This window comes from Pseudorca crassidens, chromosome 7 (genome assembly GCF_039906515.1).
Source record: "Pseudorca crassidens isolate mPseCra1 chromosome 7, mPseCra1.hap1, whole genome shotgun sequence".
NCBI lineage: Eukaryota > Metazoa > Chordata > Mammalia > Artiodactyla > Delphinidae > Pseudorca > Pseudorca crassidens.
The window spans coordinates 55,213,785-55,236,501 of NC_090302.1; the positions used below are offsets into that span (position 1 = coordinate 55,213,785).

At 43.0% G+C, this 22,717-nt stretch overlaps 2 protein-coding genes across 3 annotated transcripts in view; one reads left to right on the forward strand and one right to left on the reverse strand.

Annotated features, from left to right (window-relative positions):
• The window catches only part of AK3 (adenylate kinase 3), a 41,524-nt gene extending 24,269 nt beyond the window's left edge, over positions 1-17,255 (reverse strand). Inside the window, exon 1 of one of the 2 annotated variants that reach the window (XM_067744306.1) lies at positions 17,232-17,255. Coding sequence is in view for 1 of the 2 variants with exons in the window: in XM_067744304.1 (XP_067600405.1) it covers positions 3,224-3,374 (151 nt within the window). In the remaining variant the exon portion in view is untranslated. Of the gene's footprint in view, positions 1-3,223; positions 3,429-17,231 lie in introns of those variants that run through there. The other variant, XM_067744304.1, reaches the window with a different exon arrangement.
• Positions 3,951-22,717, forward strand: part of LOC137227817 (tyrosine-protein kinase JAK2) — a 375,133-nt gene continuing 356,366 nt past the window's right edge. The window contains exons 1-2 of the mRNA XM_067744296.1: positions 3,951-4,080; positions 16,921-17,026. The gene's annotated coding sequence lies outside the window, so the exon portion shown is untranslated. The remainder of the gene's footprint in view (positions 4,081-16,920; positions 17,027-22,717) is intronic.

A 22,717-nucleotide genomic window follows, 5' to 3' on the forward strand; every position in this document is an offset into this window, starting at 1 on the left:
AAATACAGCCATGGGTTATATAATACAGCATCATCATGAAATGGTGGTTGGAAAGTAAATTGGCACCATCCTTCCTTAGCATATCTGATGGTACTGTATTTATAGAAATTCATCACTAGGGAATTTATTTGAAGCAAATAAGTAGAGATGCTGCCAAATGTTCATGTACAAGGATAGTCATAACAGTATTAATTATAACAAAGAATGGTTAACCACATAAGTGTATAATAATAGGAAAATGTTTCAATTAACAATTGTGCAATCTTGATGAAACTAAAAGACTGCTTAGTGATGTGTGAACATGCTCACATAAGTGTGAAAAAAGGTATCTAAGCAATTATTTAGACTACAACAAGTCTGCAAAGACATACAAATGCAACAGAGAAAAAAAGAGAGGGACTTCCCTGGTGGTCCAATGGTAAATCTGCCTTCCAATGCAGGGGATACCGGTTCAATCCCGGTCAGGGAAATAAGATACCACATGCCACGGGGCAACTAAGCCTGCACACCACAACTACTGAGCTCGCGTGCCCTAGAGCCTGCGCACCGCAACTAGAGAAGAGAAAACCCGCACGCCACAACTAGACAGAAGTCCGCGCACCACAAGGAAGAGCCTGTGCTGCAACGAAAGATCCTGCATGCCTCAACGAAGATCCGGTGTGCCGCAACTAAGACCCAACACAGACAAAAATAATAAATAACATAAATAAATATACATTTAAAAAAACAAAAAAAAAGAAACAATAAGGAGAAAGAAAAAAAAGAAAAAGCACCAAAGGGTTAATTATAATTGTCTCTGGGTGGTAGAACTATACAGGACTTCAATTTTCTTTTTTATACTCCCATGAATTGTTTTCCTTCCTTTATAGTAAATATACTTTACTCTTGGTATCAAAAAACATTAAGCAGTTATTTTTTAAATAAAAGGTTACATGTCTCCTTTGGCTATGATCCTGGGGGAAATATCCAATCCATTCACATATATTTTTTGAGAATATATTCTTAGTCCTGAGATACAGAACATCTGTAATAACAATCTCATGACATCTCCCTCAACTCCATTTTCTGTTTTCTTTGTTAAAGAATTGCCTGTAGAGACTCCAGAAAGAGCAGGCATCTAAAACAGGCTGCACATCTTTCCCAGTGATCCTCTCCTCCCTCCCTCTAGCCTCTCTTTTCATGTTGTGGAGTCAGGAAGAGGATGGCGGGCTTGTCATGGGATGTTAAGGATAAACAAAGAGGGTTGTTTCTTAATTTAAAATAAAAGTTTACTTAATTTGCTTTAAATTTAATTTTTTTTCAATGTTTTGTGTTTTCCCAAGTTAACATATCTTTAACTCTTCACTGAAGGTGTTCTCTAACATGCAATTATGCCTCACTGCTGAGTTATTTTTCAGAGAATCGCTTAAGTATTCTTTACTCCTTCCCACTTTGAATAACCTTGCCCCAAGCTGGTGCAGTACCGGGGGTTGTTTATTGTTACCTAATGCAATCTGTTGCATCAAGAATACTACGAAGTGAGCCGAACAGTTTAACCTTCTGAAGTTTAATACTTTATGACTTTTTTAAAGATCAATGTTAGGAGAAAAATAAAAGTAGTAATTCACCAGATTAGGTGATAAACCAAAGAACTCCACAAGACAAGCTAAAAACAGTTTTTTCATTTGAATGTCAGTATTCTGAAACAAACAAAAAAAACCCACCTAGAAATAACCTATATAACCCATCAATAGGGGATCGGTTAAATAAACCATGGCAGATCCAGCAAAAAGATACCTATACAAATGTTAAATAATGAAATGGATTTCTGTGTTTTCGTGTGGAAAAATATCCTAGATATAGTGAAAACACACTGGTGCAGAACACATATTTAGTAGGATTACATATTGCATAAAACATGGGATATACATATACCCTGTATGTGCTTATACACAAATACAGATTTCTAAAAGCAAGCACGAGACACTGCTCCCCTCTGAAGAATGAGACTGAGGCAGGGAATGAGAGAGAGTTTTACTTTTAATATTATGTACTTCCATACTGTTTCCAATCCTTTTTTACCTTGTGCAAGGGGTTAGTCCTAATTTTTAAAAGGAGCTTCAAAATGACTTTGTTTTGGAAAGTAAAGGTTAACACTTTTGAGAGAGAGAAAAAAAAAACTCACCTTGCTGTTACTTTTGGAAAACAGCTTTCTTAAGATATAATTTACATAAAATCCATCCATTGTAAAGTGTACAGTTTGTTGACTCGATTTCGTGCTGAGTTGCAAGAATTTTTTTGGCATGAGAAACAAAACAATCTTTCAGATAACCATGCACAAGAACAGCTTTCCTGTCTAAAGATCTAAGCCAATTTTGCGACAGCAAGGAGGGTAAATAATATTGGCCTTCAGATTATGGGGGAAAGGTCAAAACCAGAAAATTCCATAGCGTTTAACAAACAAACAAAAAGTTAAAAAAGAAAGCGCTGGGCTTCCCTGGTGGCGCTGTGGTTAAGAATCCACCTGCCAATGCAGGGGACAGGGGTTCAAGCCCTGGTCCGGGAAGACCCCACATCCCGCAGAGCAACTAAGCCTGTGCGCCACAACTACTGAGCCTGCGCTCTAGAGCCCACTCGCCACAACTACTGAGCCCACACGCTGCAACTACTGAAGCTCGCTCACCTAGAGCCGGTGCTCCACAAGAGAAGCCACTGCAATGAGGAGCCCAAGCACCGCAACAAAGAGTAGTCCAGCTCGCCACAACTAGAGAAAACCAGTGCGCAGCAACGAAGACCCAACAGAGCCAAAAATAAATAAATAAATTTATAAAACAAAAAAGAAAAGAAAGAGAGCGCTGACAGTTCTCCAAGCGCAAGGGCTGGCAGAGAATAAGCCACACACAGATCATGGACCCTTAGGAGCAGCTGCGACTGGGGCTGGACATACCTCTCAAAGCCATGTGGTTTTCTTTAATCTTTGAGCTTCGAATGTGTCCTAACTTCCTAGTGCCTTCCCTCAATAAACCACCTGAAGCTATCCACAGAGGCCAGAGGTTTCGGGGAACAGTATCTCAGCAGCTCGAGGACTTCCCCACCCCCACCTCCCGGGCGGCAATTGGGAGATGCTGCGCCCGCACCCCTGGACCCGCATTCCTGGGACCCACTTCCTGAGCCCCGGTCCCTCCGCCCACAAATCCCCACCGGGACGACAGCGCACAGCCACCCCTCCCGCCCGGGCTCCCACCTGTGCCCCGAAGCATATTGTCTCGGAGCAGGTCCCCGCTGGAGAGGTGCTTCAGCTCGAAGTGTTTGGTGATGCGCGAGGACACGGTGCCCTTGCCGGAGCCCGGCGCTCCCATGATAGCTGCGCGCACTAGCCGCGCAGACGCCCCCATGGCCGCCGAGAGAGCCCGGGGCCGCGCGGAAGTGGGGCTTCGGCCTGGCTGTGCGCTCACCCGCTCCGCAGGCCGGGGCCGGCTGGCAGCGCTGCAAGAAAGCTACGGCCTCCACGCCCAGGCGCTCCCGGAAGTGAGGCGACAGCCTCCAGGCCAGCCCCACCCAAGCCCCGTCGGGCTGCCGCGCCCGCCCCTGGCGACCCAGGAACCCCCACCCCCCATCCCCCGCGCCTGATCCCGCCCGGCCCGCGCAAGCCGCGCCCCCTCGGCACTCCAGCAGCGACCCTTGCGAGCGACTCGGCCGCCCCACGCAGCCCGCGGCCCTCCGCGCCTCCTCCCCACCCGCCAGCTCCCCCCGCATCCCCTTTGCTTTCCTCCGCCTCTGGGGGCCCTCCTCCGTGACCTCTGAATGCCCCCCACTTCCCTCAGATCCACACCTCGCACCTGTCAGTGCCCCGCCCCGTCCTGCCCAGTCCCAGGGGATCGACAGCGCCCGCCCGGGGCCTCTCCCAACCCCAGCGCCGTACTCCGCTTGGCTCCCACTTGCTGCCCCCTCGCCACCACCCGTGCCCCTCGGCTCCCTGGGTCGTCAGAGGTCCCCCTCTCCTCCTCCCAAGCCCGCAGTTCCCTCCCCTCCCTTCCCCTCTCCTCCTCTGCTGCTGAGCGACTTTTCCTGCTCCCTCGCATTCTCACGCAGGCCGTTAAGGTACGTTTGTCTAGGTAGAGTCCCAGTGGGTGTCAATGAACCAAAAGGGCCTTCCTCCTCATTTCACAGAAGAGGAATCCCAGTTGAAAATGAGTGAGGTGCTGTAAGTCACAGGTCTGTTGAGGGGTGTCTCTTACTTCCCAGGATCACACTTTCGGATTCAAAAGGAACTGTTGCTTTTACGCAGCCGAGCCTAAAAGTACTGGCTCCTCCTCAGGCTCCACTGTTTGCATTGATGCCATAAATATTTATTCAGTAAAATTCCTGCTCCTTGGATTTGAAAGTCTAGTGGTGGAAGCAGGTCATAACAAGGAAACAGATAAATGAGCAAGGTAATTTGAGATAGTACTATGAACAAAATAAAATACAATGTGTATATATATGGAATTTAAGAAAAAAAAATGTCATGAAGAACCTAGGGGTAAGACAGGAATAAAGACACAGACCTACTGGAGAACGGACTTGAGGATATGGGGAGGGGGAAGGGTGAGCTGTGACAGGGCGAGAGAGAGGCATGGACATATATACACTACCAAACGTAAGGTAGATAGCTAGTGGGAAGCAGCCGCATGGCACAGGGATATTGGCTCGGTGCTTTGTGACCGCCTGGAGGGGTGGGATAGGGAGGGTGGGAGGGAGGGAGACGCAAGAGGGAAGAGATATGGGAACATATGTATATGTATAACTGATTCACTTTGTTATAAAGCAGAAACTAACACACCATTGTAAAGCAATTATACCCCAATAAAGTTGTTTTTTTTTTTTTTTTTTTTTTTGCGGTACGCGGGCCTCTCACTGTTGTGGCCTCTCCCGTTGCGGAGCACAGGCTCCGGACGCGCAGGCCCAGCGGCCATGGCTCACAGGCGCAGCCGCTCCGCGGCACGTGGGATCTTCCCGGACAGGGGCACGAACCCGTGTCCCCTGCATCGGCAGGCGGACTCTCAACCACTGCGCCACCAGGGAAACCCTAAAGATATTTTTTTAAAAAAAATACAATGTGTAGAGGGAGGGTGTCTTAGATTGGGTGGTCAGTAAAGCTTTGAAGAAATGGCATTTGCTCTTAGCACTGAATGGGAAGGTGGAGGGAGAGGGACAAAGTCAAGGGGAAAAGGCCCTAACGTGGAATGTTTGTCATGTTCCAGGAATAGAGACACAAAACAAAAATTTCCTACCTATTTCCTCTGTAAAATGGGCATGGAAGATAGTATGGAGTCGTTAAAATAATGTGTGTAATGCCAGCTACAGGGTAAGTGTTCAATATTACATTAAAGTCATCCACTATTATTATCGTTTCTTTGTGGAAGGACACTATGCTAAGGCAGAGAGAAGGCTCTGTGAAAATAAACACAGTTCCATCCTCCTCAGAAGTTGTCGAATAAGTGGCCCAAAACTGCTTTCAATTTAAAAGATAGAAATTATTTCAGAGTGAGGTGGTAAGGGAAATCTTGCTCCCCAGTGAATCTGAGCTGGGTGAGTGGATGGGGGGATTTAATAGGTAGACAGTGCTGTACTTGGAAAGAAATTAAGTAGCTCATACGTATTTATTACTAAGAAAGAAAGAATGAAAATAAATGAATTAAGCATTCAACTCATATAGTTAGAAAAAAGACATCAGAATAACCCAAGGAAAGCAGAGGAAGGGATTAAGTAAAGAAAAAGAACATAAATGAAAGGATCAGAGAACTTAAGAAACAGAACTAACAAAAGAATGAAAAGGTCTGGACAAGTACAAGTTACAAAACACTAGAGAACTAGGTACATAGAGAGTCCTTCTAATCTCCAAAGCTGGGAACATTTGAGGGTTTAGCTGCAAAAGAAACCTGAAAGAAAATCCTGGGGATATTTGGCTTAGAAAGAAAACCAACAAAATAGCTGAGGAATCATCCCATCACTGGGGAGGAAAAGCTGAGTGTTGTGGTCACATCACCAGGCCCCACAAAATGCCAACTAACTGCAACTTTGCTAAAGTTTGTGGATTATGAATGAGGAATGAATAAGTAACTGCCAAACTGAGAAATCTCCTGGCAGCTGGGCTTGGCACAGTCATTTGGCCATGCACACACATTTGTATGGGCTGGTTCTTCACCCTTGAACTTGCCCCAGTGGTAAAGACACTGAGCTCAAATAATACATTAATACAACAGAAAGTGTGAGTCAAAAAGAGCTTTAAAAATGCTTGTATGTTGGGGCTTGCCCTCTAGAACTCCTGAAGAGGCCAGATCCAAAGAAGTCTGAGAGAAGACCATGTGGAGAGAGGGCCAGCGATCTGAGTCGGTCCAGCCATTCCAGCTGAGCTGCCAGTTGTAGCCACAGGACTCTCTAATCCACCACCAGGGGTAGGTGGATTAGAGAGTAGAGAAAGAATTTCTCCTTGAGCTACTAGAAAAATAGAACTGTCATTACCTGAGATTGGAAAAACTGTAGGAGAAACAGGTTTGGGGAGAATATCAGTGTTGTTTGGGGTAAGTTAAGTTGGAGATGCCTTTGGGACATCCACAGGAATTGATAAGGAAACAGTTAGATGTACAAATTTTGACTACATAGTAGAGGTCCAGGCTGGAGATGTAAAATCTGGGAGTTGTTGATATATTTAAATTCATGAGCTAGTACAAAGTCACTTAGGGAGTGAGTTTAGACGAGAGGAGAAGAGGTCTGAAATCTGAGTTCTGGGGTTCGCCAAAATTTTGGGATGAGGAGGAAACACTGAAGGAGTCTGAGAGGAGAGGCAAGTTAATTAGGAAGAAAACAGGTGAGTGCAGTATCTTGGAAGTCGATGGACTGTATTTCAAGAAGGAGGGAGTGATTAAATGAGTCAGATTCTGCTGATAGGACTGAGAACTGACTGAAATTATTTCTAAGCGTAAAAAAAAAAAGATTATTTTTCATTTACAATGCGTAGATGAAAATATCAGAGAATAGTTTTGCCAAGAATCCCATAGCTATTCAACAACTGAATTAGTAATTTCAAAAAATGTTAGGTGAAATATAGAAAATGCTTTCTCTGAGAGGGAATTCTGGGAGTAGAATTCAAACTGTCCAGAACAAGGATATTAGAGAAAAAAGAAAGAGAAGATCTAGACAAAAGTAGGGGAAGAGAAAAGAAGAGGCACAAAGAAATGAAAATAAAGGGCTCTATTTAACAGCCCTTGAAAGAGCCATATGAAAAGATGTTAAATCATACTTATGACAAAGGAAATGCAAATTAAAACTATAGAGAGATACTATTTCTCAACTATTAGATTGGCAAAAATCTAAGTTTGACAATGTAATGTGTTGACAAGGTAGTGAGGAAACAGGCATTCACATTTTGCTAGTGGGAATACAAAAATGGTACAATCCATGGAGAGAGAAATTTGGCAATATCTAGCAAAATTTCATATACGTGCACTTGTCAATCCAGAAATTCCATTTCTAAGAATCTAACCTAAAGATACACTAGCAAAAATACAAAAAGATATATACATAGGGTTGTTCAATGAACACTATTTGTAATAGCAAAAGAGTGGAAACAATCCCAAAGTCCATCAGAATGGTCAAATAAATGAGGATCCACTCATATATTGGAATACTACGCAGCTGTAAAAGCAAATGAGAAATATCTCTGTAGAGTGCTATGGCATGATTGCCAGTGAAGAAAAGGCAAGGAGGCAAAGCTGAAGGTTATATACTACCACTTAACCAGAGGGGGGAGGAAGATATGAATATATCTTTATGTTTTAGAAAAATAGAAAAAAAAAATAAAAATAAAATAAAACATTAAAATTTTTATTTTATTTAAACAAACAAAAACTGATTACCTCTAGGGGAAGGAAGAAGTGGGGCAGAAGGAATGGGGCAGATGGAGATCAGACTTCTCTGATTGTACTTTGGTTTATACGCGTGACTTTGTTAAGTATGTAGCAAGACTTAATTTTTTTTAATGTTTCCAAAAGCAAGCCTTAAAAGTTAAAGGCAAAATGAAACAAATGAACATGGCTGTGTAATGACTTGGTTCTGTCTATTTTTATAAATTGCTACTGCTCTTTGAATACCTTGCAGAAATCTAAGTTGCTTCCTTTGTTACTGAGGTAACGCATGTTCTGAAGTTTTTTCTTGGAATTTTCCATACCATCTCACATAGCTCACTTTGTCGTTCCTGCCAGACGACAAATACTGTAACTTGGCCATAGAACATACTTCCTCACTGTTTTGTCCTAGCCTGAGGCATTGCTTGTCCTTTAGGACAAAACTACTCCTATCAGAGCACTGACTTCCCTCCAGAGAGGAGACACTGTGTTATTCCCCTAATCATGCCTCGTCGGTTCTGAAGTTGTGGTCCATCCAGGGCATTTCTGTCCCAGGACCCAGGGATAGGGTAATCATATGCCCCTGAGGGTAGTCCTCCTCCTTGAAATTCAAGAGTTTTCTGGGTCACAGGATTTGGAGCTGCACACAGCTAAATTTGACTCTCACAAGCTGAGGGACCTTGAGCAAAATAATTAACCTCTCTTAGCTTCAGTTGCCTCATTTATGAAATAGGGGGAGGGTGATATTAATCCTATGGGGTCGTTGTGAAATTTAAATAGGGTCGTGTACGTAAAATGCCAGGCATATGCTAGGTGCTGCTTCTCTTCTCCTTGCTCTGCTTCCCTCCTCTTCTTTCCCACCTTCTTTTCATTCAATCTTCCCTCCACCTTTTTCTTCATTAAACAAAATAAATTAGACTAGGAAACTTTTAAGGTTCTTCTCAAACTCTGAGGTCCTTAGAAGTATGGATGAAGTGCAGTGCATTCAGATGGAGGCTTGGCCACTAGAATTAGAAATTCAAAGATAAATGTAGTAGAAATGTGGGTGTAGAGGTCAATGGTGATTTTAAGTGAAGAGGCTTTTAGGGGTTAAAAGCACAGAGGAATGGGTTTCTTGGTGGAAATACTTTAGTCCCAATAATATTATAATTGTGCAGATTTGTCCAAGGGAAGAGAGGAAGTAGGGAAATAAGGGAAGGACAGAAGGAAAGAGAAAAATTGGAAAGAAAGGAGGAGGTTAACATTTAAAAGTCAGATAACAACAAGTGTGGGTGAAAATATGGAGAAATCTGAGTTTTCATGCACTGCTGTTGGAAATGTAAAATGATTCAGTCACTTTGGAAAACAGCCTGATAATTCTCAAACAATTAAACATAGAGTTATCATATAACCCAATTTCACTCCTAGGTACACATTCAAGAAAATGGAAAACATATGTCCACCACACAAAAACTTGTACATGAATGTTCATAGCAGCATTGTTCATAATAGCCAAAAGGTGGAAACATTTCACATGTTCATCAATGGATCAATGGATAAATGAAATGTAACATATTCATACAATGAAACTTTTTATTTGGCCATAAAAAGGAATAAAGTACTGATACATGCTATAACATGGATGAATCTTGAAAACACTATGCTAAGTGAAAGAAGCCATATATTATATAGTTCCATTTATATGTAAGTCCAGAGTAGGGAAATCTATAGAGACAGAAAGTAGATTAGTAGTGTTTGGGGCTGGGGAATATGGGGAACAAGGAAGATAGGGTGGTAATAACTAAAAGGTACAGAGTTTCTTTTTGAGGTATGAAAATGTTCTAAAATGGAGTGTAGTGATGATTGCACACCTTTGTGAATATATTAAAAACCACTGAAGTGTACACTTTAAATGAGTGAATTGTATGATGTGTGAAATATACCTCAATAGCCATTAAAAAAATCAATCAATATAATTCACCATATTATCAAATTAAAAAGAAAAACCATATGATTATCTCAATAGAGGCAAAAAATCATTTTATAAAGTTCAACACCCATTTATGATTAAAAACTCAGAAAACTAGGAATAGATGGGAACCATCTCAATCTGATAAAGGGCATTTATAAAAAACATAAGCTAACATCACAGTTAATGGTGAATGTATTCTCCCAAATGTGGGGAACAAGTCCAAGATATCTGCTGTCATCGTGTCTCTTTAACAGTGTTCTGGAGCTCCTAGACAGTGCACTAAAGCAAGGAAGATTGAAGAAGAAGAAACAAAACTGTCTTATTCACAAATGAGCATGTATATAAAAAGTCATAAGGAATCTACAAAAAAAGCTACTAGAACTAATGTGTTCTAGATTCAAAGTCAAATACAAAGCAACATTGGTATCTCTACACACTAGAAACAGACAATTGCAAATAAAAAGTTTTTAAGATGCCATTTGTAATAACATCAAAAAATATTTGGGGGTAAATCTAAGAAATTGAATACAAGAACTGAATATTGAAAACTACTCATTTCAGAGAAAAATTATAGAAGATCTAAATAAATGGAAAGACATACTATGTATATGCATCAAAACACTCAGTTTGGGGCTTCCCTGGTGGCGCAGTGGTTGAGAGTCTGCCTGCCGATGCAGGGGACACGGGTTCGTTCCCTGGTCCGGGAAGATCCCACATGCCGTGGAGTGGCTAGGCCCGTGAGCCATGGCCGCTGAGCCTGCGCGTCCGGAGCCTGTGCTCCGCTACGGGAGAGGCCACAACAGTGAGAGGCCCGCGTACCGCAAAAAAAAACCCAACAAAAAAAACACTCAGTTTGGTTACAATCTCAGTTCTCTCCAAATCATCTATAGATACAACATAGTCTCAATCACAATCTCAAAAGTTTTGTTTTTTAAAGGAAAATTAACAAGCTGATTTTAAAATTTGTAGAAATAAAAGGAACCTAGATTCGCCAATACAATTTTGAGAAAGAACAAAAATGGAGAACTTTACCTGATTTCAAGACTTACTATAAAAAAAAAAAAGACTTACTATAAGGCTGCAGTATTTAAGACAGTGTGGTGTTGATGTAAAGATAGGTATATGGATCAATGGAACAGAATAGAGTCCAGAAATAGACTCATACATAGGGTCAATTCATTTTTGACAAAGGAGAAAAAGAGTCTTTTTTTTTTTTTTTTTTTTTTTTGCGGTACGCGGTACTGCTGTGGCCTCTCCCGTTGCGAGCACAGGCTCCGGACGCGCAGGCTCAGCGGCCATGGCCCTCGGGCCCAGCCGCTCCGCGGCACGTGGGATCCTCCCAGACCAGGGCACGAACCCGTGTTCCCTGCATCGGCAGGTGGACTCTCAACCGCTGCGCCACCAGGGAAGACCCAAGATAGTCTTTTTAACAGTGTTGCTGGAATAATAGGATATCCACGTGGAAAAACATAAACTCAATTCTTACCTCATGCCATATGCCATAATTAACTCAGAATGGATCACAGACCTCCATGTAAAAGTTTAAAATGATAAAACTTCTACAAGAAACCTAAGAGAAAATCTTTGTGACTTTTGTTTAGGCAAAGATTTCTTAGATAGGACACAAAAAGAATGAACCATAAAAGAAAAACATTGTAAACTGGAGTTTAACCAAAATTAAAAACTTATGCTCTTTGAAAAACAATGTTTAGAGAATGTAAAGGAAAAACATACACTAGGAGAAAATCTTTGCAAAATATATATCTAATAAAAGGCTTGTATCTAAGATATGTAAAGACCTCTTACAACTCAATAATAACAAAACACACAACCTGATAACAAAATGGGCAAAAAATTTGAACAAATACTTCATCAAAGAAGCTATATGATTGAAAAACAGGCATATGAAAAGATGCTTAATATCACTAGTCATCAGGAAAATGTAAAATAAAACCATAATGAGATACCAGTGTATACCACCAGAACAGCTAAAATTTTAAAAACCAGGTCACACCAAATATTGAAGAGGATTTGGGATAACTACAACTCTCATACATTGCTGATGTGAATACAAAATGGTACAACCACTCTGGAAAAGTTTGGCAGTTTCTTGTAAAGTTAAATGCACACCTACCAAAAAAACCAAGCAGTCTCTCTCCTAGGCATTTACTCAAGAGAAATGTAAACATACTTCCAGCATTAATCTGCCGGGGTGCCGTAACAAAATACGATAGACTGAGTGGCTTAAATATTTATTTTCTTACAGCTCTGAAGGCTGGAATTCCAAGATCTAGGTGTCATTAGGATTGGTGTCTGGTGAGAGCTCTCTTCCTGGGCTGCAGATGGCCACTTTCTCACTGCATCATCACATGGCCTCTTTTCTGTGTGTGCATGCCATCATGACAGATGTGACATGTTGATTTTTTTTACTTTTCTGTTTCATTTGAAAAAAATTTTAATGAGCATATATAATTTTTACCCCCAAAAAATCACCTTAAAAAAAAACCCCAACAAATCCCATCTAATATATCACCTTAAAAAAAAAAAAAAGACAGGGCTTCCCTGGTGGCACAGTGGTTAAGAATCCTCCTGCCAATGCAGGGGACATGGGTTCGAGCCCTGATCCAGGAAGATCCCACATGCCATGAAGCAACTAAGCCCATGAGCCACAACCACTGAGCCTGTGCTCTACAGCCTGTGAACCACAACTACTGAAGCCCGCGCGGCTACAGCCCATGCTCAGCAACAAGAGAAGCCACTGCAATGAGAAGCCTACACACTGCAACCAAGAGTAGCCCCCACTTGCCGCAGCTAGAGAAACAGAGAAAGCCTGCACACAGCAACAAAGACCCAACGCAGCCAAAAATAAATAAATAAATAAATAAATTTATTTAAAAAAAAAGACTGGATTTTCTTCAGCTTTTTAAAACTTTACTGAAGTATAATTGATGACATCACTCTTTTGTTATTCATGAATTAATTTTAATCCAATTAGCATTTACTGATGTTCTAGGAATGTAGCAGCAGTGAACGCAGCAAAACGTCTATACTCAAGTTTTCTTTCCCGTATATGGAAGGGAAAGAGGATAGTAATGAGTACTGTGAAAAAAATAAAGAAGAAGAATAATAATAAAGCAAAGGAAAATTTAAATCTGCAGGCAATTCTTTTAAATATCACTATCTCTTCAGTGAGCATTTGCAATATCTGCCTCATCAAATACTCTCTACAACAGAATGAAGTGACAAAGAATGAAGTGCAAAGTAGAAGAGCTGGGTCCTAGTCCTGCCTCAGTCACTCATTAGCTCTGTAAACTTCGGCAACTACTTGACCTTTCTGCGCCTCACTCTCAACAGTAAAATGGAGATCACGCCTGTCCCAGAGTGGTGGTGAGGCTCTTACTTAGGATCTTAGTGATGTGGGCACGTTTTATCATTATGTAAACAAAGGCTCTGTCTCCAAATTATCTCTTTAGGCAAAGCTTGTGATTTGAAATTGTAAGTCTCTTTCTCTTTATTCCCTACCACCCCCATTTTCGACTCAAGGTTTTAAAGATTGCTATTAAAAACAAACGTCTTTTAAGATAGCACATTAAGATACTATCACCTAAAATGTATTTATTATAAAACAGGTTTATTAAAAAATAACTTTTTAAAAGTCAGTTATTCAAGTTAGTCTAAGCAGCAGAACTGTGATGCCTCAGGGCACAGTGAGATTGGGGTTTGGATATGGTGGCGGAGAATTCTAAGCTGCTCTGAAGATCCTGTGCCCAGACTAAGCCAAATTGAGGGATGGGAGAATGGTGACAAAGAAACCAGGAGGAAAGTTGTAAAGCAACTGATGATGGGAACCTGAGATAGGGGAAACCTGTAATGCCTGAGGCTCCAAATCCCCACTCTGCATGAAGGCTGCCCCTCAGTCATGTGTTGCAGTTCCTGAGACACACAGAAGGAGGCGCCATTCCTGAATTATTCCTCCTGCTCCAACCCCCCAGTAATCAAGTTCCTAGTGATAGGACTTATCACTTATATTTCATTTTACAGTTTTGTGAGCACTTTCTCATTTGGTCCTTATAACTAGGTGATAATTAGAGGCTGGTTCTATTATCCCCATTTTACAGATGGAAAACTGAGAGTCAGCCATTTTAAGTGAATATTCAATGTCAGACAGGCAGAGCTAGTCTTTCAACTCCTGACCCAGTGCCCTTCCCACTCTGCTGTCTAGAGTAAAGGAGGATTGACAAATATAGCTGAGAAATGGAGTTTTATTTTTTTCATTCTTTTTTTAAAAATTAATTTATTTCATTTATTTTTTTATTTTTGGCTGTGTCGGGTCTTCGTTGCTCTGTGCGGGCTTTCTATAGTCGTGGCGAGCAGGGGCTACTCTTCGTTGTGGTGTGCGGGCTTCTCATTGTGGTGGCTTCTCTTGTTGTGGAGCACAGGCTCTAGGCACACAGGCTTCAGTAGTTGTGGCTCGCGGGCTCTAGAGCGCAGGCTCAGTAGTTGTGGCGCATGGGCTTAGTTGCTGCATGGCATGTGGGCAAATGGATTGTCAAATACAAGAGCTCCTGACAAAGGGAAAGAAGACCCACTCTAATAGCCAACCTATGCAGAGAATGGCTTTGGGAATAGTGCTGTTCTTAGGAGAGTTGGAGGTCAAGTTGAGCTCACCCCCAGGTTTCAAACATACAGTTAAATTTAGCTTTGTTGGGTTATTCTGTGGTCAGGGCCATGAGTTGAGCTTGGTCAAGGGGAAGGAAGGGTATAAGCAGAAGTGGGTTGGGCACCTGCCACTTTTCCGGCTCAGTGCCTCTCTTCTGTGGACATGAAAACACCCAAAGTAACCCCTCGGTGGCTACCACTTGGGAAGCCTCTAAAATGATTACTCTTGACAAAGGCTGAAAAGGCCTGGTATATTGTCAGAGATCTAGGATGCCTAGGCAGCCTCTGCTTGCGAGGAACCTAGTGTAGAGACACAAAAGTCTCTGAAACAGTGTAAAAGTTTGGCCAGAGAATGTTTTCCCACATCAGTGTATTAGTTTGCAATTGTTACCATAATGCTCTGTAACAACAACACTCATATCTTAGTGACACACAACCAGAAACATTTGTTTTCTTGCTCACAAGTCTACAGGTTGGCTTGGCCCCCTCTGGGTTGAGGCTGCTCCCTGGTCTTCATCATTCCAGGCCCAGTGGCTAACAAGGTCATGGTTGGTGAATGACATAAGCACAAAAGAGCAAGCCAAACCTCACAAGCACCTTTAAAGCCTCTGCTTGTGTCACAGTGTCACTAATACTGCACTGGCCAGAGCAAGTCCTGGATGCCAAACAGGGGGATGTACTCTAGCCTAGTGCAAAGTCCTTTAGCAAAGGACGTGGATGTAAAATTCTAAAACATGGAGGGAATGAAGCATTGGGAGCAATGACCCAATGTTACCACAATTAGTAATCTGGCAATAAACATTATTATGAATAATATATAAAAAGTAATAAAACGATAGCTAACATCTACTGAGTCTTATTAAGTGTTGGGCACTTTTGTTAAGTACCTTGCATGTATTAACTCATTTAATCCTCACAACAACCCTATGAGGTAGATACTAATACGATCTGTATTTTACAGACGAAACAACCAAGGCATAGTGGGGTTAAGGAAGAATTAAGATCACACAGTAAACGGCGGAGGAGGGCAATGACAATTATATTAGAAAGGGACACTGTCCATTTCCTCTCTCCCTTTTGTGTCTCTCCTACTCTTCCCTGCCCCTCCCCAACCCTGTCCCTCCTTTTGTGTGTCTTGTCTTGGGAAATGACATCTGGTCACCCAGACCAGAACCCTTGGACCCCTCTCACCTGCTGCCTGCCCCGTGTGTCAGCCATTAGGTTCTACTGTCTGTACCTTCTTAACTCCTCCCGATCTGCTCCCTCCTCTTCATCCTCTGCCATTGCTTCCACTCACAGTCCTGCCACTTCTTTCCCAAGGGACGCCCTGCTTTTAGTCCTGCACCCTGAGTTTGCTGCCAGAGGGATTTTTGCAAAATGCAGATCTGGCTAGGTCATTGTCCTGCTTAAAAAGTTTCTGTAGGGCTTCCCTGGTGGCGCAGTGGTTGAGAGTCTGCCTGCCGATGCAGGGGACATGGGTTCGTGCCCCGGTCCGGGAAGGTCCAACATGCCGTGGAGCGGCTGGGCCCGTGAGCCACGGCCGCTGAGCCTGCGTGTCCGGAGCCTATGCTCCGCAACGGGAGAGGCCATGACAGTGAGAGGCCCGCGTACCGCAAAAAAAAAAAAAAAAAGTTTCTGTATTCCCTGGAGCTTTTAGGATAAAGTTAGCCTAGTATTCCAGGCCTTTCATTTTCTGACACTCTGCCACACTTCAAACCAGCTTCCCACACTACCTGCAGTCCCACGAAGTTTCATGACCTTTTGCCTTTGCATATGCTGCACCCTCTGCCTGGATCCTCTGCTCCCCTTCTTCACCTCATCAACTCCTGTGTATCTAGAGTCTTACCTTTTGGGAAGCCTTCTCCAGTCTCATCCCTGTGCTGATTAGACATCTTTTCTCTGTGCCTCCAGTAGACCCTGCCATACATAGTATGTGGCATTTACCAGGCTACAATTCAATATTAGATTCCACTGTCTGCTTCTCCATCATTATATATATAATTCGTGGACCCCCTGCTTCAGAATCACCTGGGAAGTTTGTTGAAAATTCAGGTTCCTGGGACCTATCTTGGTCCCACCAACTCAAAATCTTCACAGGGTAGAGCCCAGGAGTCTGCATTTAGAAATTTCCTGAGAAGATTCTGACTTGTGCCAGGATCCTGACCACACTAGACGAAACAGCGGCCATGCTTTCTTGTACTTCCAGCATCTAGCATAGTGCCTGGCACAAAGTAGGCACACAATGAATGTGCTGCGAATGAATGAGTGAAATGGGCAGCACTGGTCAAGGCAACACAAATAAAAAGCGAATATTCGGCTACTGCGATTCCAGATACCAGCAGATGGCGCTGTGACGACATACATGCTTTTACGCCGGGGAAATTTTGTTTTACAGGAATTCAAGACTAAACTGCTGAGTAATTTAATTTATTTTTTCCTACCCAGTTTGTCTACCATTGTCCCACTTGCATGAATAAATTGCTTTCTGAAGGCATGAAGACTTAGACAAGAAAAACAAGTGGAAAGAGGCTGGTCACAGAAAGCTGAGCAGGTAATGAAAGAGAAGGGAAGGATATTCTAATTACCCCTATTCCATCCTCCTGATGGAAAGCTGCTCCCAGCGAGCGCTAAGTGTTGTGAAATTACCCAAAGCATTCAAAAGAATAAGCCATTTCAGTAAGAGGGTGGAGCCATCCTGTAATTCTGTTAGTCATCCACGTTTCCTTTACAGACTGTCAAATGCCTATGTGACTAACCTTTCAAAGTCGTTTCCCTTGCAATGCAACGTCTGAAAGCCTGAGTCTTCCTCCTGGGCTGAATACTTGATTCTCCCGAGGTGTTGGAAGTGAGCCTCACAGTCTAGAAGCCAGGGGCCCCATAGCCCACTCTTGCTCTCCTTTCCAGCCTCCCCTCTCGACCCCCAGGGGCATCCACGTGCACAGAAGTGATAGGGCTGGTGTGGGGCCCTGGGAAGACTATCAGGCAGGGCCAGAGCTAGAGGCTGAGCTGTTTTCCTCCCAGCACGGAGCTTTCCACCGGAAGCCCTCGGCAGGGAGGGGGGCGGGGTAGGGGCTTCTGCCCGAGGCCCTCCGCGGGGAGGATGGCTGGGGAGGGGCTTCCCAGCGCTCTGCAAAGCTGGGGGGAGCAGTAGACACAGTGATAGACGCAAAGACAGAGAAGCAAAACCCCTGCCCTCAGCGCAGTCTCAGTCTTATTGGGAAGGCACAATTTAAAGGCATCACAGTAGTTTCGACACGGTGGGAAGAACTTTCAAGTTCTGAGTGACCCAGCATAAACTAGATGGAAGTGCTTAAAAGGAATGAGAGAAGATACAGTTTCCCTTTCTCTTTCTTTTTACTCCTTGAACTGTCAAGCTCAAAACTCATTAGGTGGGGAGCTAAGCAAGTTGGGACTTCCTGGCCGGCTCCTGGTCACAGCAGCAGGCGGGAGCATCCTCCCAGGTCTCCCACGTGGGTTTGGTTGTCCTCATGATGAGGGGTAGGCCCACAGCCACCTTTGGATGGGGCCAGTGGCCGGGAGGTTGGAGACCACCAAGAAGGAGAGTGTCAGGTGGCAGATGTTCTTGTCTTTGTCCAGTGTCCCCTCCCCCAAACCGGGAGGAAGGGCATGTCTGGGCCCAAGGGAGCTGTCCCCTGGAAGCAGGAGAGCCACGTCTGCCCCACCTGTGGACAGCACCGATGGTCTCTGGCCAGAGTGAGCCCTGGGTGTCAGGGAACATGTTTTACAGATTCTGGGCAGCCTGAGTGGTAAACGCAACAGCACTACCAGTAACCTTTCTCTCCAGGAAGTCCAGGGCCTTGCCCTGGTGGCTGAGTTGAGAGTAAGCAGCTGGGGGCAGGTTCCAGGGGCCACACAACACAACAAGTGATGCATCAAGGGAGGCAGATCTGGCTCATGTTGTCCAGGGAGGGCTGCCTGGAGGAGGGCAGGAGGCCAGCCAGCCGGAGGCCCCATCCACACTGGCCAGCGATGCCAGGACTCAGCCTCAGGACGGCCGTGGACCCGTGAGGGGCTGAGGTTGGCGCTCTCTGCTCATAGCAGGGAGAGCACATCCTCCAGATCAGAGAGAGGAAGCTAACCTTCCTCCTGATCAACAGGGAATTGTGGAGAGCAATGCTTCCTCCTGGAAGGGATCCTACCCTTGGAAGGTTGGGAGGGAGGAGCTCCCCTTCTGTTGCGCAGCAGTCTAGAGAGGGTGGCCCTGCTGCATGTGGGAGCTTTTGGAGAAATCTTCCCTTAAGCCAGGGGAGGGTTAGGAGCAGGTGCTGCAGGGGAAGCACCTTCCTGCCCTGGAGGCTGTAGAAGAGAAGCTCACCACTCTGTCAAAGCTGCCCTGGGCTGGGTCCCCAGCTGGGATAAGGATCAGCCACTGGCTGCCCAGAGGATTGGGTTCTGTCTGGGAGAGCTGGGTTTAAGGGATGGGGTCACAGGAGCCTGTTGCCCGGTGGCTGTTACTATTGTGATCCTAGGGCTGGTTCCTCCATCTTCTTAGATGGTTGAGTCGCTGCAACATGGAACTCCTTATTTTAATCCCCCAATCCACTCTTCTTTCATATTCCTCATCTCAGAACTGGTACTCCCATCTGCCAAATTGTTTAAACCAGAGAGCTAGACATGATCTTTGATTCAGACCTTCCCTTTCATATCAAATCTGTTAGCAAGTCCTATCATTTCTACTTCTTAATCTCTACTATGACCACTTCCCTCTCTCTCCACTGCCACCACAATAATCCAAACCATTGTCATCTGCTGCCCAGACCATGGGAGGAGCCTCTTTGTTGGTCTCCCCACTTCCTCTTTCAGCAACCCCCTGCCCCCAATCAGTAGACCCTCCCTGTGATTCTTGGGCACCCTGGTCATTTCCTTCAGAGCATCCGTCACAAGTTGCATGCTTATCTTGTCATGCAGTTTATTGTCTGTCTCCCCCACTAGATGCAGCACCAGGGGGCAGGGAATCTTGTCTGTTAAATGCATCCTTGTATCCTTTCTGCCTAGCACAATGCCTGGCACAGAGTGAATAGTTTTAAAATGAATGACATTAGGTCAAATAGTTTAGATTTTAGTCAATAAACAATGAGGAACTATCACACAGTTCAGAAAAAGGACCGATAAAACATAAGGACGTGTTGGGGGAATAATGGAGGCAGCTGGATGGACATTAACTTGAATCCTCTTACTAACATTTTCCCGTTGATGAGGCCTAGTGTGGTGTCAAGATAGAGTTCTAGACAATTTAAAGGAGAGTTCTTTTTTCCCCCAGTTTTATTGAGAAATAATTGACACACATCACTGTACAAGTTTAAGGTGTACAGCATGATAGTTTTATTTACATATGTTGTGAAATTATAACTAAAGTAGGTTTGGCTAACACCCATCTTCTAATAAAGATACAATTTAAAAAAGAGGAAAAGAATAAAGGAAATCTTTTTCTTCTTGCGATGAGATAAAGGGAGAATTTCTATCTTTGTGAATATGTAGGGAAGAAAAGAGAAAGGCATTGATGCTGTAAGTCTGGTGAACCAGAAAAATAACATTACTTCATCTCTTAAAAAGAAAAAGGATGGGACTTCCCTGGTGGCACAGTGGTTAAGAATCTGCCTGCCAATGCAGGGGACAAGGGTTCAAACTCTAATCTGGGAAGATCCCACACGCTGAGGAGCAACTAAGCCCGTGCACCACAACTACTGAGCCTGCACTCTAGAGCCCGCGAGCCACAACTACTGAGCCCACGTGCCACAACTACTGAAGCCTGTGCACCTAGAGCCCATGCTCCGCAACAAGAGAAGCTATCGCAATGAGAAGCCCGTGCACAGCAACGAAGAGTAGCCCCTGTTCACCGCAACTAGAGAAAGCCCACGTGCAGCAATGAAGACCCAACGCAGCCAAAAATTAATTAATTTTTTTAAAAAAAAAGGAAAAAAAAAGAAGTTTTTTTCCATGACTGGAAAAAAACCTCAGATTTGACTGGAAGAGTTCAGTTTTTAGATATGTTGAGTTTGAAATGACTATAAGTATTTCTTATGGGCCATTGAAAACAGCCAAACTGGGAAACTTCTTTGACAGTTTAGTCAGCCATGAAGTAGTCATCGGGTTTATTAATTAAGGAATTACAATAAATTATTTAATTCTAGCAGAAAGGAGAGAGTTAAAACTTGAAAATTATGAATCCTGTGTTTAAGGACACAAATAATTTTGTGCCATAATTTTGTTACATAAAACATGACCATTAATAGGTATGCTGTTGTCTCTTGACTGTGGAATGATTTTATTGTATGAGTACCTGTCGCATACGATTTAATCTCTACTTATGTATATTTTTTCATGTTTTCCCGTTTTTTTGATAATGTATAGTATTTTATAAATCAGGAAAAAAGTAGGAAACATTTTTTTAACTAAAAAATAAAGACTCACTGTATCTACTTCTGAATGAATATCTTTGGGGTGAGCACTTGCCTTTACACACCAAACATACGTAAATACAGAAGTTACTAAATGTACCCAGAACTCACTGGAGATCTCCCTCCAAGAAGTACGCACATATTGATGTTTCTTGGAATTCCCTACAGCTGGTTTCCCTTCTCCGGTTTCCCTTCTCTGGTTTTAGACAGCTTTGGTCCCCAAAATCAATGGGCTGGAATTATGCAATAAGCCCATTGTTCCAGTACTTCTGCCTGAAGGCGAAATTCAGGGATTTGTCCTTTTTTTATTATTCTAGTCCCAGACCTAACTACTAGCTCTTCTACTCTGTGTGGTTTTGATCTCCTAGAGGATTGTCGCAGCAAAAGTGCCTTTTATGGGTTTTACTATGGGAGGGCTTCCAATCCTGCAGCTACCAGCTTGGGAAGGTGGCAGTGGGGAGGAGCGGGCAGGGGAAGTGAGTAGAGACTAGTGCATGTCAAATTCAGAGTCCTCCTGATTATTAGACTGAAGAATGGTCCAGAGGTGAGGGACTGGGAAAGAGAATGGTCTGGAAATAATGACATTGAGGAACAGTGCAAATGAGCTATTAATTGCTGCAGTGTTGCAATAACAAAACCCTGGAAACTGTTGTGGATTGTTTAATAAAATGGCCCATCCACACAAAGGAAGTTGTAAAGAGAAATGAGAAATAACCCTATGTATTGCTGTGGAGTGATTTCTAACATATATTTGTCAGTTGAAAACCGACATGAAGAAAATTCCGTGTGATACGGTACTGCTTATCTAAGAAAGCTGAAGGGAGAGGGAATAAAATTATATTTTACAAAATAAGGATTAACTAAAAACTTTTAAAAAATCAGTCTTTTATAGGGGGGAGGAAAGGGACAGGGTAGAAAGGATGGAGATAGTAGCTACATTTTTATATATATGCAATGATTTGTAAATTTTATATAATTGTGAAACAAAGTTAAAAAATTTTTTTAAATCCCTAAAAATTGGAAGCAAAATGAAACAAATAAGCCTAAATCTATATTGAGTAGATGGCACAACTACACAGAACAGAACTATTCAAGACTTTTAAAACACAGTAAATTCACTAGACATCCCTCCTGGAGTATACTCTGGGGACAAAAAAATATTGTAAACTCTTTTCTGTAACTGTATTGTTGGTGTTAGTATTGTTGTTCTGAGACTAGTTTAGTGTTTTGTGGGATAAAGCAAATGAGTAATTATGTTGGGGTCCTTGGGAACCAAGTTTTTTTTGCAGTGGGAGCAAAGAGATACAAATGTAAGAACAATGAAGTTAACTTAAATACCTTGAATCCTGAATTTGAATGGGAAGTGCCACTATGAATTCACAGTATATTTTATCTTAAAAAAGAAAAGGTGTTTCTCTGCTTTGCCTACTGAAAAAGCCTAGAAACAAGGACAAAGTAGCAAAGAGTGCCCAGATTATGGCCTCTGATTCCCACTAAAAGAAGTCAGAGTTTCTTGGGGAAATGGTTGATTCCAGATTAGAGACAGAAAATATACAAGTTGAGGCTGGAACATCATCTCATCCAAGAAAGCAAGGAAGTTATCAGGATACACTTGAATAATGCAAAAATCCTCAGCAACCAAGTTCAAGAGTCACATCTTGGAGAGAGGGGATAATTTGAACATTATTAAGAATATTAACTGCAATGGATTGAAACACATCAAATATGTTTAACTTAATGAGCTCACACACCCCCAAATGCCCAGTGGACTCCTTTGAAGAGCTCATTATTTTGAAAATTGGTAGATAAATGAAAAGGAACAA